General features: G+C 31.4%; 1 protein-coding gene and 2 long non-coding RNA genes across 3 annotated transcripts; 2 read left to right on the top strand and 1 right to left on the bottom strand.

Moving 5' to 3' along the window:
- The first annotated feature begins 8,684 nt into the window (after positions 1–8,684).
- Positions 8,685–9,651, top strand: LOC124937464. Its single transcript, XR_007099360.1, has 3 exons — positions 8,685–8,739; positions 9,126–9,170; positions 9,304–9,651. It is a non-coding gene; the product is annotated as an uncharacterized LOC124937464 (long non-coding RNA).
- A 158-nt stretch (positions 9,652–9,809) lies between these two features.
- Positions 9,810–10,667, bottom strand: LOC124937582. Its single transcript, XR_007099375.1, has 2 exons — positions 10,445–10,667; positions 9,810–10,160 (listed from the first exon to the last, which is right to left on the bottom strand). It is a non-coding gene; the product is annotated as an uncharacterized LOC124937582 (long non-coding RNA).
- Positions 10,668–14,910: 4,243 nt separating this feature from the next.
- On the top strand, positions 14,911–17,495 carry LOC124938810 (protein NRT1/ PTR FAMILY 8.1-like). The gene is made up of 5 exons (XM_047479325.1): positions 14,911–15,059; positions 15,340–15,447; positions 15,536–15,753; positions 15,893–16,443; positions 16,531–17,495. Exons 2-5 carry the CDS (start codon positions 15,342–15,344, stop codon positions 17,363–17,365), a joined length of 1,710 nt encoding a protein of 569 aa, XP_047335281.1. The 5' UTR covers positions 14,911–15,059; positions 15,340–15,341; the 3' UTR covers positions 17,366–17,495.
- Positions 17,496–19,652: the final 2,157 nt, after the last annotated feature.

The raw sequence follows: 19,652 nt of genomic DNA, 5'->3' as shown, positions 1-19,652 counted from the left end.
TGCCCAACTTGACTGCATCATTCCACAACTCAATGTAGTTTGTGAAGTCATTGTGGTCAATTGACTTATCTATGGAAACCATACAATCACGACAGAGAGGCATGTAGTCTCGCCTAAATTGCTTAAAAGGCTTGCTTGTGTAGTAAAAAGTGATCCATTCGAGACCTATAAGCATAATTACGGGTTGATCATCCATTAGATAAACCATCTTCTTAATATCATACCATGGTAAAGTTTGTGTATGGAATTATAGTTATGGATAAGTATTTATGGATTGGCACTCCTGATGCATCGATACTGAACTACGGTACACATCTCACTACCAGTAATTGGGGGGAGGTATATGCTCCATCTTTTCTAAGAGCCATGTGTAGAGAATGATCGGAGCTCCTCTCTTGATGAGGTAGTAGGTGAAGTTGGATTCATTTAAACCTAGCAATGTTTCAATTAGGATTATTCTAGTAGGATCTTTATTTCCTCTCCTGAGGTGGTAAGCCACTTCTAGTATCTTGGAGGATGGAGGGCGGCTGCCTGATGGGGCCAAGAGAATGCAGGCCATCATGATTGTCATCGTGAGTAGATATGTACTAAAGTTTACTAGAATTTCTCTTATTTGAGTGGTCAACTTTACCCATCGTGGAAGGTCCAATTATGTTCTCGCCAGGATTTTTTTGGTCGTGGTCTTTGTATATCCGAACTCTTCATGGATAAGGCGTATGAGAGACAAGAACTCCATGAAGGGCTTGAGCCTTATGATGTTCTTGTTATCGATCATTATAATTGATTTGAATTCTTTGATAGTTGGACAGATTTGGCGATCACCTAAGATGAAGGTCATGTGTACTGTATCCTATTTTCGTTGCATTTCCATCATAAATATGATGGATTTGAAAGTGAGTGTATTTGAGGGCGGCGTTTAAACTGTAGCCTCGATAGTACTATTATGTCTCGTGGAAATGGTGGCTCTAAAGAAACATATCTCCATTCTCTAATAGAGACATTCTTCTATCTTATAATTAACTTGAAAACATGTCAAACATGTCGTTTGATTTTGATAAAACCAAATATGCTTAAAGATGTTTATTATATATATTATAAATGTATACATGTATAATAAATAATAACGTATAGGTTGACTTGTCAAGGCTTTGTTGTTTAGGCACGTCAAACAATGATTGGGCAGAGTAACTAAGTTTTATGTGCTAAGGTGTAGTCGAAGTTTAATTTGAAATTTATTCCCATCGTCGCTAAGGTCGCAACCTAACGGATGTATCAAAGATGAAAGGGGGAGTCGATTCTAGGTTTCTAGTTTTTCGTCACGCAACATCTCTTAGTCACAAACCGGTGTGATCGATCTTCACATAATTCGTAGAAGTACAGACTTTAAATTTAGTACTTCTTCATGTAATCTCGGGCGATGTACTCGTTTAGGTTTCTAGAAATTATTAGGATAGAGACTAGGGACTCTTAGAGTGATGAACCCGATAAGATGGACTATTATGAAGATATTAGAATATTATAAAAAAAAAAAACTCCCCACACTCCCCGATAAGATTGTTCTAGAAGATAGCCAAAGTTTTATTTATTTTTAAATTGAATTCCCCAGTAGAGTCTCCAAAAATATGTAACCCCTAGAAAAAATATCTCCTCATAGCTTAGCACGTGTTAGAAGACACATGGCAATATGGGGTATTCGAGGTGGATCGAGGTTCGATGCGTTTTAAATCGATTTGTGTGCCATGCATCTTTTTAAAATGAAACATTATTTAAAAGATTTTGAAAGTACTTTGGGGAATTTTGAAATTAACTATGTAAAAATAATTAATTTTATTCAAACTTTAATAGTATGGGGATTTGTTATAATCAAATGATAACTTAATTTGAAATCCGGTTTAATTAATTAAACATAATTAATCGAAGAAAATATTATTTATTTAAAACAGAGTCGTCAAATGATTTTCAAAAATAAGTAAAATGTACATGTATAAATGTACTTTATACTAGAGTTTTCATAAAGGGGTTCGTTATTTTGTTACACTCGGGAAAAGGCTTTTGCGCTATGTCTTCTGCGCCCGTCGAAGACAATTTTATTTATAAAGTAAAAATATAGTTATCAAATTTTTATTTATAACATTTATTTACTTTAATTAGTAGTCTGGGTCCTAAACAATGATAAGTTTAGATTGTGCAAATAATTATACAAAATTATTTAAAAGGCATACATACGATTGCGTTGACATAAGATTGAGTATAATACTTGAAAAATATCAGAAAAGTATTAGAATTTAAAAATAAATTCCAAAAGGGGTTCCCGGTACTTGCTTAATAACATCGGCCCTCGGGCTTGGTCCTGACTCAAGAACACCGATCTTGTCTTGGTCCTAGGTCGATTTTATCGATCCTTGGTCTCGGTTAGGATCGATAGTTCTCGATCCCAGTCCTACAAGACTCGGTCGTTGAGGATGAGTGTTCTTCATTTGGTATGAAGAGTTACTTGTTTATAACTTATGATACATATAATAAAAACATGATCTGTAAGCTGCAAACAACTCATATGGATATAAGGATCATAATCCTTAACCCTAAACCCGATCAATCGAGATCTAAAAAAATCAATTTCTCAGCTCGATTTATAGGGCAAAAACTAGGAACGTTTGATTTATCCTATATCATGGCCTAATTTTTGTTTTAATAGCTTTGAAATGATGTTTATAGTCGAACACATCCAAAACAAGAACATCAATTAAGCTCTTTAACAACTTTTAAAACTGAAATTCATACTTTTTTAAAAAAATCAGTTTGATCAAACATGATCGGGATGTTGATTTTATTATTTGGAAATCATCCTAACATGTTTACAAACATATTAGGAAACTAATTCAATCAAAATTTTAGCTTAAAAACTCAAGAACACAAAATTCAAAATTTCCAAATTGTTTATGGGTTTTTTCGAGTAAGATCGATTTGATGAAATATCTTTCGATAGAAAGATTGGAAATCACCTTAGAATCAATTTTGACTATACAAAGCACACAATTTACCATGAAACAAGTTCAACCCAATTGAAATTAAAAAAAAATCAATTCTTAATCACAACTTGAATTACAACAAGTCTAAAATCTTACTATTGATTGGAGAACAACTCCAATGACTTTAAGGAATTTTTTCAGAAATCAGGATTAAGTTGGGATTTCCAGAATGATTTCTTCAAAAATCAGTCGAGCTTCGTTGGAGATCTTCGTACGGGCTGTGATTATGGTATTTTCTTGGATGGATTGGAAGAAGAACTCCTAAGGACTATTTATACCCAAGCTAGGTTGGTTCCATAGTCGAATTCGTATTGAATTTTGCTTCTGAAATCATATCATTTAAATTATGTTTTATCTTCGGTGGCCTAGCTAGAGTATATGTATTGAATTCAAAGTTTAGGGGTAATGACGGCGAGGGAGACGTGCTCGTGGTTGAAATCTGGAGGGATAAGGATGGAAGATGGCATAGATAAGTTTTTGGAAAGTCAGCGGCATCGATCGCGGGCCTTCAGCGTTCGTAAAGAAAAAGAACAAACGAAGTTGTTTTGGTTAAAACTAACACTCTGTTGCATTCCGTCCATACATAATTTTATGTTTAAAATCAAAATTAAATTATTTCAACCTCTTTTTGGGTTTACTTTAGGTTTAATTTGGGTAAAATAAATACAATATTTTAACTTCAAATTATTTTTTATTTTTATTTAAATTTTTTAATTAGGGTTTAATTATCACAATAATTAGCCCTAATTTAGTTTTATTTCTCCTTTTGGATTAGTTTGAATTAAAAAAATTAAAATATATTTTCAATATTATTATAAATTAATAATATTATTATAAATTGGGATATATCAAATTTTTATACTTACACTACCCAATTAATAAACTTTAAAATAATTATTTTGAATAAGTAAATTCAAAATAATTAAAATTAAGACCAAAGCATGATTAAATAATTAATTGAAATAATTATTGTAATAAGTAAATCACAATTAATTAAAATAATGGCCAAGAAAAATAAATACAATAATTTAAGATAAATATTGTATTTATTTTATTTCAAATTAATTTGAAGGGGTCAAAAGAAATTAAAATAAATATTTTATCTATTTTATCCCAAATAAATTATTTATAAAAACCCAAAACTATACAAAAAAAAAAAAGTACACGAATAAATGTCATATTTATTAAAACATTTTGTATATTTGTAGATTAAAATTGGAGTCAAAAGGGATTGAAAAAAATCAATTTTCAAACAAGCTCTAAGGCTGGAAAAGAGTTGGAATATGTTGTAACCAAAATTAGAAGAATTCAGTGCAGCAACCGAAATTAGAAGCATTCGGTGCAGTAGACACTACAGCCATCACATGAGCCCCCAGACTTTATCCAACGAACAACAAAGGACAACATAGTCCATTGCAACGAAAGAAAAGCGCTTTCATGCAACACTAGATCAAATAACGCGTATCTTAATGTTGTTAGCCCAGACACAACGAAACTCCCACGCGCATACAAAATATGGACGGAACGCCTAGGTGTCCGTGCTTTGGCTAGAAACGACACCTTTTAAGATTCCCTCAACTCTCAAACATGGAGGAAGCAAACGACATCGTTTCTCTTCTAGTTCATCTTCTTCCTCACAACGAACAACCATGATGATCGACCGAAACATTTGATTGTTTAAAAGTTGAACTCTATCGATACTCAACAGAAACGGCTGATTCAAAAGCTGACATGATCACCCTAACATGGTGATAATTTCACCTACAATCCTATGATATATCATCACCTATATCGATCAATTGGATGAAGAATAAACAAAATTCCATTAATGACTTTTGACTGAAATTCGATCCACTTGGTCGATCAACCAGCCTTGTGAGGCTATAAATAGCTTCCTCTAGGCAAACCAAATACAATGATCATAGTTTCAAGCCCTCAATCAATCCCATAAGAAATCCACCATTAAAATGTTCAAGATTTTATTAAAAAATTTAAATCTCTATGAAAGGTTGTAAAGCTTGGATCTAGGCATTCATAAAGTTTCTAAAAGAGTTCAAAAGTGTTTTCCAACTCACAATAAGCTTCCAATCATACTATAATTCGATTTACAAGTTTAAATTGAAATTTTTACATTTTAGTTCGACCTGTTTTGTATATTACTTGATTGTTCAATTTCTTGATTGGAAAATGATCCTCGGATCATTTGCAAGCTTTCATTTGAAACTAATTTGAATTAACTAATCCAAATTAAGAACAACCAAATTTGATTTTGAAAATTTTCATAATCAGGTTTTTGTTTTGAGTTATAACTCAAGAACAACAACATAAAAATCTTTCCAACATGTTTCCAAGGATGTTAAGGGTACATTTAGACCAATTCCAAGAAATTTCTATCATGTTGAATTGGATAAAATGAACAACTAGTGTTCATGATTGGTTTCATTCAGTCATATGAAGTATAAGAAAGTTATTGGCAAGCTCCTTACGCTTCATTAAACCTTAACAAACGAAAACATGTTTTTCACTTCAAAACTATTTGATTTGAATGGAACGTTATCCCGGTCGAATGATGCATCAGGATGATATTATAAATGATCATTGGAATTAAACGAAGCACCCCATGCCTTTGCATCGAAGAGTCAAAGCCTAGTCGAATTCATCAAACATGTAGTTAGATGTTCTTGACGACTGACCAAGGGTTTGACCTAGGTTCAATTTCCGATCGAGAATTCGAACCCTCCCTTACACTCGATCGAGAAAAATCTAGCCCCTTGATTTTCGACCGAAGATTTCTATCCATGACCGATCTCTCCTCACGCCCGACTGAGGATTCTTAGCCCATGCATGAGAGCTCCTTGCACCCTGACTAGGGAATCTCACACCCGACCAAGGATTCTTAGCATAGGACCGAGAGCTCATTGCATCCCAACCGAAGAATTTCGCATCCGATCGAGGATTCCTAGCCAAGATAGAGACCTCCTCACACCCCGACTGAGGATTCCTAGCTTAGTACCGAGAGCTCATCACACTCTGACCCAAGAATCCCGCACCCGACCAAGGATTCCTAACCTAAGACCGAGAGCTCCTTACACCCCGACTGAGGAATCTTACATCCGACCGAGGATTCATAGTCCATGATAGAGAGCTCTTTGCACCCTGACTGAGAAATCTCACACCCGACCAAGGATTCCTAGCCCGGGATTGAGAGCTCCTCGCACCTTGATTGAGAAATCTCGCACCCAACCGAGGATCCTTAGCCTATGACCGAGAGCCTCCCGCACCTCGACCTAGGGTTTCCCACACCCGACCGAAAGTTCTCGACCCAAGATCAAGGGTTTTAGCCCGAGACCAAGGGATTGACCCTCTAGACCGAAAGGACCGGTCCTAGGGCCTATTTGTTTGGGATTTTAAATTTTCAAAAAATATTTGTTAATTTGAAGCCCCAAACCATTTTTTAAAAAAAAAAAATAGAAAATATTTTAAAATATTTTTAGAATATTTTCATACAAAATATTTTGATAAGGGTCCATTTGAGATTTTTTAGATTCTAATGCCTTAAATTGATATTTTCATGTATTTTCTTCAATGATCATCGACATCAATCGCAATTACCAACATTTAAATATTATTCTACAGTTTTAAATGCAAAAAAAAATTTGTTAAATAAAACTTATAAAACCAGTATTTCAAAAGTTAAAATTTTATAAAATAGATACCGTTTTTTAACGGGTACAAAGGATATAGTGCGAAGTCTTTTCCCGATTATCACCAAACACCGAATTCAAAAAATCCCTAATTAAATATACGTTTGTATACGTATACAAAAACAATTGTTGATTTTAAATAATAAAAAATCAATTGGCAACTCTTACATCAAATAAATAATCTTTTAAATTAATTATTTTTAATCAATTTAAAAACATATTTATTTTAATATTTGATTATCCTAAATCTATAAAATTGTTTAAAATTTGATCAAAAATTAATTATTTTTATAATTAATTTCAAAATGTTGGGACATATTTATAAAAAAAACAATATTTTATTTAAAAGATTCTCGACATACTGATGTTGAAATTTCTTAAATCTTAAACTTTTCCGAAGTTACAAATTATTGGTATTGAAATTTGTTAACCCAAGTGAAAATATTAAATTTGTTATTGTTTTTTTAGTAGGTATATTTTAGGTTATATTAAATAAAAATAATAATTTTTATATTAATAAGATTGAGAGGCGGTTAGTACTCTAGGATTCTATGAAATTAAAAGGAGTATAAATTTATGATGGGAAATCCACCATTCCCATTCTCATCATTATTCAATTCAAAATCATAGGTTTCAAATAATAATAATGCTTATTCAATGTAAGAATTTCCACTAATTAAAATATTACTAAATATTAAGAGCTAACCAAATTAAAGGTTGAGATTAGTTGCTAAATTAATAAATTAGCCAAGTTAATACTGCATTTAAGAGAACAGATGCATTCACATGCATGCCAAATAAGGAAGTTAGTTGTATCCCTTTTTTCCATACCTAATATTTTATACTTTTTGGGTTTGTTTTACCTTTTATGTATTTCCTTTTCTTTTATTTTTGGTTTTTATGAGTACTTGAATAAGCGTGCACGTTTATTTAAGTCTTTGAACATAAATGATTTATTTTTAAGGGGAAATTAAATGAAAAGAAGAAACGTTAATGTTGCGATCAAACAAACTATTTGTGTAATTTTGATATTGAAAGTATTTAAATTAAAGAAAAATTATAAATCTTAAATTTGAATCCCTAATCCATAAATTGATTTGACACTAAAACTAAGATTTGATTAATTCATAAGAGATTCAAAATTTCATAAAATTAATGACTTATATCACATATGCCTAATTTTTCCAAGATTAGAGGCATCCCATGTAGTCCAAAAGCTATAAAAAAAAAAGGGTAGTGGCAAACATTATTGTGGAGTATAAATTATGTTTAAATCGGTTCTAAGGAGCAAAGTGATTGTGCAAGGGAGCTTTTGTTTCAAAAATGAATGCAGCAAAGAATAACTAATTTATTCTTGATTTCTTGTGTTCATTGGAACGTTTTAGAAACATTCGTAGTGCGTTTTGCCAGTAGAAATAAGAGATGAAGATTCTTCTCAGTTAGAAAATGGATAAAAAGAGATATCGATGTGTAGATTTGGATAGGTTATAGTTTCATTTGTATCATCAAATTGATGAGTACTCCATTATGGGATCCTATAGTTTTTGGTAATGTTAGTTAGTGTCCAAAAGGAAGGTAAAGAAGAGATCTAAACATGTGTATACGGTTTCTTTCTTTCTAAATGGTTACATTAATTGGTATTATTTTGCATCATGTAGTGAATCTACATGTGGAGGGAAATTGGACGAAATGACCCTACAAATAAGGGAAATTGCTTCCGTGGTCACCAGATAATTGAAATTGATCTGATGACCACTTTTTTTTTTTTTGACGAATTTACCCTTTTCGCGTAACGCGAAGGGACTTCGCGTTTCGCGAAGTGAGACGCTGTGAAAAGTCCAGAATACCCTTAATATATAATAAAATCCGGCCATCTTTTTTTCATTTCTTTTCTTCTTCTTCTCTCTCTTCTCCCCTCTTCTCCTTCTTCTCTCTATAGGAGGCGGCTTCTGCGGCGACGATGAGCACCACGACGAGCACCACGACGAGCACGAGCATCCCACTTGGTACGTTTATTCTCTTCAAGTTTCATATCTTCATGTTTTTGTTGTTCGTTTATCATCTTCACATCTGCATTTTCGAATCACTGTTTTTGTTTTTGAATCTGCATCTGCACCACGATGAGACTTAGCGTTTCGCTAAGCCTTAGCGTTTCGCTAAGACCTTCTCGTTTCTTTCTTAATCATCAATCACATCTATTTACCCCGATCTGCAGTTTTAGCTAAATCTTATGCTGACTTTTATGGCCAAAAGCAGAGTCTGGATTGAAATATTGTTTATTCAATTAATGTGTCAGTTGAAACCTGAGGAAGGTCCAGATTATGAAATAAATGTGGTTCCTTTAATTGTTTCTTCAACTAATACCTTACCAGTTTTTTTTCTTATGCTTTAGATGATGTCTTACTTTCCTCTTTAGAGAGATGGAAAGCTTCAAGTGGTATGTTTTATAAGGAAATCTTGTTCTTTCTTGCATGATTGAATTGTATCTTTGTTCAGATTGTTATATGTACTAAACCATTTTGAGATCTTATATGTCACTCTCTTTGTTTTCTATGGGGTCTTATATCTAGAGTGCTCTTCAAGCCTCGATAAATGGCAAATAATGAGGTGGAATCGAACGCACTTCGTGGAGTAGAATGGGAAGTTGTTTCACCTACAACATCGGCTGCTGCTGCTGCTCCTAGTACACATGCTAAAGACACAAATGCATTTTGGTCATTATTGGACAGCAATGGCAGAAGGAAATGTGGCAGGTTTTATCATTAAGATGGTGAAGGGACATCAATATTGCTAGTAATTTAAAGGGTGGAACTAACTATTGCACTTGTTAATATAAATTGTAGTAATTGGTTGTGAATTGTGATACAATTACTTTGATCATATGCAATGTTTCAAGTTAAAAGTTTTTTCTTTGCATACTTTCATTACAATCATAATGATGTTTTAAACCAAACTTTATTCATAGTGTTCCTAATGATGTTTTAAACCAAACTTTTAAATATATGTTATATTACTAAACAAAACTTTCAATTTTCTTGTTGCTATTTTACCAGCATCTTGTCTTGGTGTAGCATTCTGGATTGGAATTCAGTATTTTTTTCAGATTAACAAATAACAACTCTAGATATAGTCGATGTAATCTTTGTGTTTAGCATTGTTTTTATGAAAAAATCTTTTTAAAAAGAAGCATATTTGGACACCGTTGGACACAAAATTACAGAGGTTATATAACTACCTATATAAGTATATATAATGAGAACATGTTCTAAGAGTTACATCAGCCTAGTAGTAGTATTCTCATTCGTGGTTAGGAATGATCTTTATTGAGAGGTTTCAAGTTGATGGTGTGGGCAAGGCCTCTCCGGTTCTCCTCTAGTCCACATGATTATGAGATCTCCTCGTTTTCTTTCCAATGTGAACAAAGTGCCTGCATAGACAACAACAACCCATGAATTATGAGGTATCAAATGAAGTAAAAAAGGAAAAACTATAATTTAGATCTTGATAAGAGAAAATAATTGGTAATTTTCCAATAAGATCTTGATTATGAAAGTACAAATAAGCTGAATGAGTATAACCAAATGAAGTAACCAAAACTACACTATCTGGATCATAACCAAAGGAAGAAAAATCACATTTAATTTTATGTTTGGTAATTTTCCAACAAGATTGTGAATTTGTGAGTATGATGATAGAGATAGTGACAAATACCTAATCCATATGCAATCATTGCCCATAAGAAATATCCTGCTCTGAGATTCTTCTTTGATAACCAGTCAAACCTCTTCATATGCGCGCCTTAGCGTTACGCTAAGTGCTTAACGAAACGTTAAGTGCTTTGCGTAACGCTAAGTGCTTAACGAATCGCTAAGTGCTTAGCGAGACGGGAGACGCGAATCTTCCCTGAAACGGAACTCTAATGAGCTGCAAATATCATCATGAACAATAATGAACCAAAATATCAACCAATATGAAGAATAATGAACCAAATATCAACAAATATCAACAAATATCAACAAATACTAACAAATATCAACCAATATCAACCAAATATAAACAAATATTAACCAATATGAATAGATTAAACGATTTAGGGTTAGAGTTTGGGTTTGAAACATGGATGTGTATGATGAAAATCGATTCAGGTTAGGTTAAGTTTACTTATCTTTCATTTGATGTTGTTTTCCGTAGGCGCCCTCGCCGTCGCTTCGCCGCCACTGTCGAAGTTTTGCCGCCGCCGCCGACGAACAAGAACAGAGAGAGAAGAGAGAGAAGAGAGAGAAACGAAATGAAGAAAATGAAAAAATTTTAGTATATATATTTACACTGTTTCACTTCGCGTTTCGCGAAGTCCCTTCGCGTTACGCGAAAAGGGTAATTTCGTCTAAAAAAAATAAAGTGGTCACCAGATCAAATTTATTATTGGGTGACCACGGAGGCAAATAACCCAATTTTTAGGGTCATTTCGTCCAATTTCCCCATGTGGAAGGTAAAAAAACTTATATACTAAGGATATTAATGAACCTCACTTATTGAATAAAATATTCTCTAAGTTCATCCTCTCTTCTAGCTTAGTAGCATCAAGGCCTCGTTTGATGAAAGGATTTTTGGATAAAACTCAGTTTTTATCTTAAAACTCAAAAATCTTATCAATCATTAAATCAAATAATTTTATCATTTAAATACCAAAATTACCCTCTAATTTTATCTTTTTTATCTAAACCATTATTCTCTCACCTACACTATATCCTCTAAAGTCAAATGACAAATTAGTTTTCAAATTTTAAAAACCAATTTTTTCCTACTTTTTATTAAACAAGAGTTTTTTTAGATAAAACCTAGATAAAACCAAGAAAACCCTTTCCTCAAACAAGGCATAAGTGGTGGATATTTTCGCCCTTCTTGAGAAGTCCTAGGGTCTTTTCTTGAGAAGTCCTAGGGTCTTGCATACTAGGTATTTAATCCATTGTGACCATATTTTTAGGAGAGGGATCAAGTCCTAGACACTGTCCACCTCCCTGTCCCATTTGAAATCTTGCAACCCACATTTTTAATTCCCAAAAAATATTCTCTTAGATCACTGACTTTAACGAATTTCCGCACTCCCTCATTTAAATCTCTCTTATCATGTTTTTTTTTTTCTCCAGAAAGTAAATTAAGTAATTGGTCATCTAAGAAGGAATATTTCTATATGTGCCTCATCTAAATCTCTTTTATTGTGTTTTTTCTCCCTTGTTGAAAGAAAATGAATTGCTTTGTCCTAAGAAATAATAATTTTTACATGGGCGCACACACACGAGAAAGCTTAGTTAAGTTGATGGGTTTAAAGACAGATTATGACCAAGTTACGATTACACCTATTTTATATGATTTGCAAAGAGCTAAAAAAAGATGAGGATTTACAAACAATTTGAGACTTAGGGGTCATGAACTCATATTTCATTCCTTATATATATTTTGTTACTAGTGTACACATAATAATTAATTTCTCAAAAAAATTCGACTCAATAGTTTATACTTAAAAACCTACTTTTCTCTCTCTATTGGATAGATATTTTGCTAAGTGCCGTAATGTTCTTGAATCTCTTAAAACGAAGCAAAAAAATCTCAAAAGTCGTCTCACATAAGTTTGCAATGTGATCAAAAAAAATTTAACACTTTAAAACAACTAATATTTTTTTATTTTTTTATATTTTAATTGTTCTATATTTTATAATAAAAAACAAGTGAATTAATTACTATGAAATTCATACTCGTAAATTTTGTTTATATAAAGTATTATAAATAAAATAATAATTAATGTTATTATTTATTGAAAAAAATAATTACATTATTTTAAATATATATATATAATTAAATAATAAAAAGTTAAAATAAAATAAAAAATGTTCAATAAAAATATATTTGAAATTATTTGAAATTTTGAAAAAATATGTAAATTAATAGAAAAATATAACTAAAATTATTGCGTAGGAATAAATATATTTCATATTTATTTAATAATGAAAATAAATCCGATACTAGATATTTTAATAAATTATAAGAGATTTTGTGCAAGATTTAAAAAATATTACAAATTATTTTATAAATTATATTCTCTTTCAATTATAAGTATTATAGTGATTGAAACCATAAATTAACCATTAAAATTATGAAAAATGATTAGACGAAGGAATTTGGTGAGAGAATGACTTAGCTAATCTTATTTGCTGAAAAAATCAAATAATTTCTTTCTTTTCTCTTTTTCCTCCCACTTTTACATTTTTCAAACCAATGAAGTAATGTTAAGTCATTCCCTTACCAAATTTTTTCTCTCTATTCCTCCTCTAAAATTATATTGTATTGACATAGTTTATTAGTCATTATTTTCTCTTCTAACTTAAAAATAATAAGAGGGATATTCCTCATTTTTTTTAATATAAATTTTGAGTTTCCGAGAATCTACTATGTGTTCAACCTATTATGACTATATTTTTTTTTAGTTTATTAGTCCTTCTCTTTAAACCTTTATATTTTGTTACTTGTAAAGTCTTTAAATGTTTAAAATGTAATATTCGATCAATCTTTGAATACTCTATAAAGAATGTTTGAATTTCATCTAATTATTTTCTTTTCCTTTTTAATGAGATTATACTCATATAGTAAATATAATGCATAAATCAACACAAAATGAAAGTTGAATAGTTTGTTTATACTTTTGGCACAAAGAGAGAGAAGATTGGTATCTTTTTATTAATAAAGTTGAATATTTATTTGGTTGACTTGATAGATTCCAACTTGTTTTCATTTTGTATAATTTATTCCCTTAAATCTAGGAGATAGTTACAAATTTTTAAAATAATTAATACTTTCTTTTTTAACTTATATTTTAAGCTTTAGATTAATTCTAAAAATACTTAGGATAAGTTTTGGATTAATTCTAAAAATAGTTAAGGGCAATTGGTTCAAATAAGGATAAAAATATGAATAAGATTATACTAAAAATACTTAAGGATGATTAGTTGAAAAATAAAAGATAATAATATAAATAAGATTGATAAAAGTGTAAAATGAGAATTTGTATAATTGATAAAAGTGCATTATTTTTGTTAAAAATATTAATCATTCTCATTGACAATCTTTAAATTTATTATAGATAAATTATTACTATTATTTTATAATTGAAACTAATATTAATATCTCAATTCTATTTTTTATTATATTTTATTTAATTAAAAATCTTAAAATATATAAAATATTTAAGTATATCATAATTTAATAAAATATAAATATCTGATATCTTATTTTTTTTTTTAAATATTAATCTAACATAAATAATAAGATAAAGTCAAGCATGACCCTATCTAAAAGTTCTTTTTTAAATAAAAAAAAAAGTAAAAATACATAAAATAATTATTCTATTTAACAAGAAATTTTGACATGTTTGAATAGTTAATTACAATGTTATAATAGTTTTTATAACAAAATATTATGTTATTTGTTTTTTTAAATTAATATTATTATTTAGCAAAAGAATAATTTAAAAAAATACTATTAAATAAAACATGAATTAAAAAAGTTCAATAAAAAAATTGTGAGTTAAAAAAATATCAATACAATTTAAAACAAAAACAGTTAAAAACTGATATTAATTTTTTTAAAAGGTAAAAGAAAACTATCAATTGTATATTAAATAAATAAAGTCATTTATTTTAAAGAAAAAGTAATCTTAATTCATGTGATCTCATTGTTTATTTTAATAATTTATGAAATTTCTTATTAATGTCAATATGATATTTTAAATGATAAAATATTGAATGTAATCTTAATTCAAATGAATTTTAACATAAGAGGTTAAATATAAAACTTTGAGAAGAATGTCAATTTTATTACTGAATTATAATGGAATATTCACGTATATCACTTAACTAATTTTTGTTCATAGATGAATATTAATATCAACTTCAGTGTTAAGTGGTATGAACGAACAAAAATTAGTTCAGTGATACGTGAATATTTTATTATAGTTTATAGTTCAGTGATAAAATTGACATTTTTTTCATAAAACTTTATAAAAACATTTAAATTATTTGGAAAGTTGTAATTTCATTCCGAAAAAAGAGTAAATAAATAAGGAATAATGAGAATTTGTCTCAACTATTTGTTCTCATTCTAAAACTGATTCTAATGAGGTAGAATAACCAAACAAGGCCTTATGTGCTTGGGGAAGATAAAGAGTGAAAAGCGGTCATGCTGGTATCTCCATATATTAGTTCGGTTGATACTCATTACGTCTTCACTACTTGAGAAATCCAACTTTCGACGCGTTCTTCATTGATCAAGATCGGTACATTTCCTTTTCCCTGATTCTCTTCCATGAAAAAACGCCTAATCCTTTTGATTCCATCGCTAAATTGAATGCATGAGTAGAAACCCTTTCTGGGTTCTCATTAAAAATAGAATCTTTGATCCTATGATTCATATATATGTAAGGCGGATCCTGACTGAAATTGTTATTTTCTCAAATACAAGGTGTTTTCATGGCGAATTAAGGGTTTTTAAAATATTATTAAATGCTGCAATTGTTTATTGATCAATGATTTGTTTTTTCTTATTTGTTTGGTTAGATATGGCAGAGATTGACAAATATACAAGCGATGGGACTCTCAACATTCACTCTAAACCTGCTGAGAAGAAGAAAACTGGAAATTGGAAAGCTTGCCGTTTCATTCTAGGTAATAACTTAATTTGTTCTTCCTAGAATTGTCTTTATTTTCTTCATGGTTTGTCTGTTAAGTGAATTGTGGCTTGTTTTTGTTGCAGGAACTGAATGTTGCGAGAGATTAGCTTATTATGGTATGGGCACTAATCTGGTGAACTATCTTGAGATTCGTCTTAATCAGGGGAATGTTGCAGCAGCCAATAATGTGACGAATTGGTCTGGGACGTGTTATGTAACACCTCTACTTGGAGCTTTTTTAGCAGATGCATATGTTGGACGTTATCGAATCATTGCCATATTTTCGATGATCTATGTTTTGGTCAGTAACATAATGAAAATTAGTTTTGAATTTCTGATTATGTGTCTAACCAAGTCTTGTTAATAAGGGTAATCATAGAATGTGTGTTTTTTTTACTTTGTGGCTGATGCATTCTTTTGTTTTGTTGTAATTTGTATAGGGTATGACATTGTTAGCTCTCTCTTCTTCTGTCCATGGACTAAAGCCAGAATGTCAAGATGGGGTTTGCAACCCAACATCAGGACAAACCACTGTCTGCTTTATAGCGCTCTATTTAATCGCTCTAGGGACCGGTGGGATCAAGCCATGTGTGTCTTCGTTTGGTGCAGATCAATTCGATGACAATGATGTTGCTGAGAAGAAGAAGAAGGCTTCTTTCTTCAACTGGTTCTATTTTTCTATCAACGTGGGTGCACTCATTGCTTCCACTGTTCTTGTTAAGATTCAGATGAGTGTCGGTTGGGGGCTCGGTTTTGGCATTCCAGCCTTAGCCATGGCAATAGCGGTTGTGTTTTTCTTTGGAGGAAGTTATTGTTATAGGCTGCAGAAACCGGGTGGTAGTCCATTGACGAGAATTGGCCAAGTTATAGTTGCGTCCTTCAGAAATCTCAATGTGAATGTTCCTGAAGATAAATCTCTTCTTTACGAAACAGCAGAGGAAGAATGCAGCATTCAAGGAAGCCGGAAACTTGACCACACTGAAAAATTGAGGTATTGAATGCTGAATAAACACTTAACCATTGATATTAGATTATAATACTCAAAGTATAAAGCATAAACCATCAAAATATTTTTCAGGTTCTTTGACAGGGCAGCTGTGGACACTGGTACAGTTGATCAACCAAAGGGAAAAGTGAATCCATGGCGACTATGTACAGTTACCCAAGTTGAAGAACTGAAAGCAGTTATCCGCTTACTCCCAATCTGGGCTACTGGAATCATCTTCTCATGCGTGTACAGTCAAATGAGCACCATGTTTGTTCTTCAAGGGAACACAATGAACCAATCCCTAGGAAGTATCAGGATCCCTTCAGCCTCTCTCTCGAGCTTCGACACAATAAGTGTCCTCATTTGGACACCTTTATACGACAGAATCATCACTCGTGTTGCAAGAAAGGTAACAGGAAGAGAACAAGGTTTCACTCAGCTCCAACGAATGGGTATTGGACTAGTCATATCAATCTTATCCATGGTCGCTGCAGCTCTTCTTGAGACAGTTCGTCTCGGCTACGTTAAGAAACACAATTACTACGATGTGAAGGAAATTCCAATGTCGATCTTTTGGCAGATTCCTCAGTATTTTCTTGTAGGGTGTTCTGAGGTTTTTACTTTTATTGGGCAGCTTGAGTTTTACTATGATCAGGCTCCTGATGCTATGAGGAGTATGTGTTCGGCTTTGTCGCTTACAACTACTGCTTTGGGGAATTATTTGAGTACTTTTTTGGTGACGGTTGTGACAAGAGTTACGACGAGAAATGGGCAACTTGGGTGGATACCTGATAACTTGAACCGTGGTCATCTTGATTACTTTTATTGGTTGTTGGTGATTCTAAGCATTGCTAACTTTGTTGTTTACATTTTTATTTCCCAATGGTATACATATAAAAAGCCGAAAGGGATTGCTTCGAGTTGAAACTAAAGCGAGGAAAAAGAAGAAGAAGGTAGGTTTAATATTTCATTGGCTAAGATGGGTAATTCTTAAAATTGGATATGGTGTGAACCTTTTTATTTGTTTGATGGTTAGAAGTTGATGTTAGCTTGTAGATGATTATGACTTTTTTTTAATATGCACCTTTGTTCTCTACAATTCCCCATTTTCACATGTTAATATAGTTATGGCCTTTTATAATACTGAATTTAGCTTTAGTTATGGCCTTTTATAATACTGAATTTAGCTTTAGTTATGGCCTTTTATAATACTGAATTTAGCTTTTCTTATTTATGTATTTTTAAAATAGGAAGCTAACATAACATTAGAATTACCTTAGAGTCTTGCATAGTTTATAAATGCTACGAGTATGTCTCCTCCAGGATTTATCCAAATAACCACTTCATCAAACAAGCTCTAACAGAGGTATGTCTTTTTCTCTCTTTTCTTTCCTTTCCTCTTCATCTAGAGCTATTTATAACAATAACAACTTTTACAAATTCTTACGAGCCTACTATATCCATTAAGTTTTCTTAGATCTTTTAGCCAAATTCTTCCTTTTGAATTCTATGAGTCAACAAATAAATTATAGATATTTTTTCAATATAGTATATTTATTTAATTAATTTATTTATTTATATATTTAAGTTTTATTTAAAAATAGTCCGGATGTTAGTTTTAAAATTTTCCGAACTAATTATTATTTTAATCGCGTGTAACGAGGCATATGAGAATTAAAAGAAAAAGTTCATTGCTTCGGTTATACTTCTGGGTGTCTACAAATTTAATATTTATTTTTAAATATATATTATTGTATATTTAAACTATTTTTTTTTATCAGTTTTAATATTAAAAAAAATATAATTATATATTTAATTTATCACGCTTTTTATTATTACTTCTCTCAAAAACTTAACTTTTTTATATTTAACATATTAACCCAAAGTTCATATAACTTTTCAAGTGAGATTATAAAAATAATTAATTTATAATAATAACCCAGGATTGGTTTCCCACAGCTTAGAACGTGTCGGGTGACACCTGACAATACGGGGAATCACAGGGTGACTTGAGATTCGATGCGTTTTAACATTTCTTTGCGTGTTAGACATCTTTTTAAAATAAAACATTTATTTTAAAAGATTTTGATAGCACTTGCTTTTAAAATTAACTATCTAAAAAATAATTAATTTTACTCAAATTTTAATAACCTGGGAATCAAAATGATAATTTGATTAAAACCCAATTTAAATTAATCAAACATAATTAATTTAAAAGATTATTTATTTGAAAACAAAGTCGTCAAATAATTTTTAAAAAAAAAATCAATTACAATGTACGTGTATAAACGTACTTTATTTGTGTTTGGTTACGCTCTAAAAAGGGACTTTCACGTTATGTCCTCCGCGCTCGTCAAAGGACAGTTTTATTATTTAAAAGTCTGGCTATTAAAAGATTTATTTATAACATTTATTTTTTAAATTATTTGTCCGAGTGTCCTAAACAATGGTAGGTTTAGATTACGTAAATAATTATAAAAAATTATTTAAAAATCTGTATCTGCAATTGTGTTGATATAAGACTGAGTAAAAACCCTGAAAAATATCAGAAAAAGCATTAGAATTTAAAAATAAATTCCAAACAGGGCTTTAGTCAAAATATTTGTTTGAGAAATATCCCAAAATATTAAGATATTATTTTCTAACCTTTTGGGATTATTTGAAAATGGATTGGGGTTCCAAAATACAAAAATAATTTTGGATTTTGAAAAGTGGAACCAAATAGGTCTTAGGACCGGAGTCCTAGGGCTTGGGTCCGTTTTTACTAATTTGGGCTTGGACGAGCGCAGTCTAGACCGGGGTGGTCTGGATCAGGGCTCGGAACACTCAAGGGACCGAAGGATTTGGCACTGGTGTTCAGGAGGCTCGATCATAAACTTAGACTGCTTGGTCCTAGGTCTAGGAGTGTCGGTCCCAAGTCTAGTTTCCTCGGTAATGGATCTGGGAGTCTCTGTCCAGATCTAACCTCTCGGTCCTAGGTTAGAAACCTCGGTCGAATTCTTCGGTCCTTGCTTAAGAACATCACTCATAGGTCTTAGTCCTACCTTAAGAACATCGGTCATCGGTCTCGGTACTAGCTCAAGAACATTAGTCCTTCGTCTCGGTCCTAACTCAAAAACATCAGTCATTGGTCTCGGTCCTAACTCAAGAACATCGTTTCTTGGTCTCGGTTGGGTCAAATTTCTCGGTCCTTGATCTCGATCTTTGGTTCT

The sequence above is a fragment of the Impatiens glandulifera genome, chromosome 5 (assembly GCF_907164915.1).
Source record: "Impatiens glandulifera chromosome 5, dImpGla2.1, whole genome shotgun sequence".
In the NCBI taxonomy this organism is placed as follows: domain Eukaryota; kingdom Viridiplantae; phylum Streptophyta; class Magnoliopsida; order Ericales; family Balsaminaceae; genus Impatiens; species Impatiens glandulifera.
Note: the sequence above shows the minus strand (reverse complement) of the source record. Positions and strands in the feature narration are given on the sequence as shown.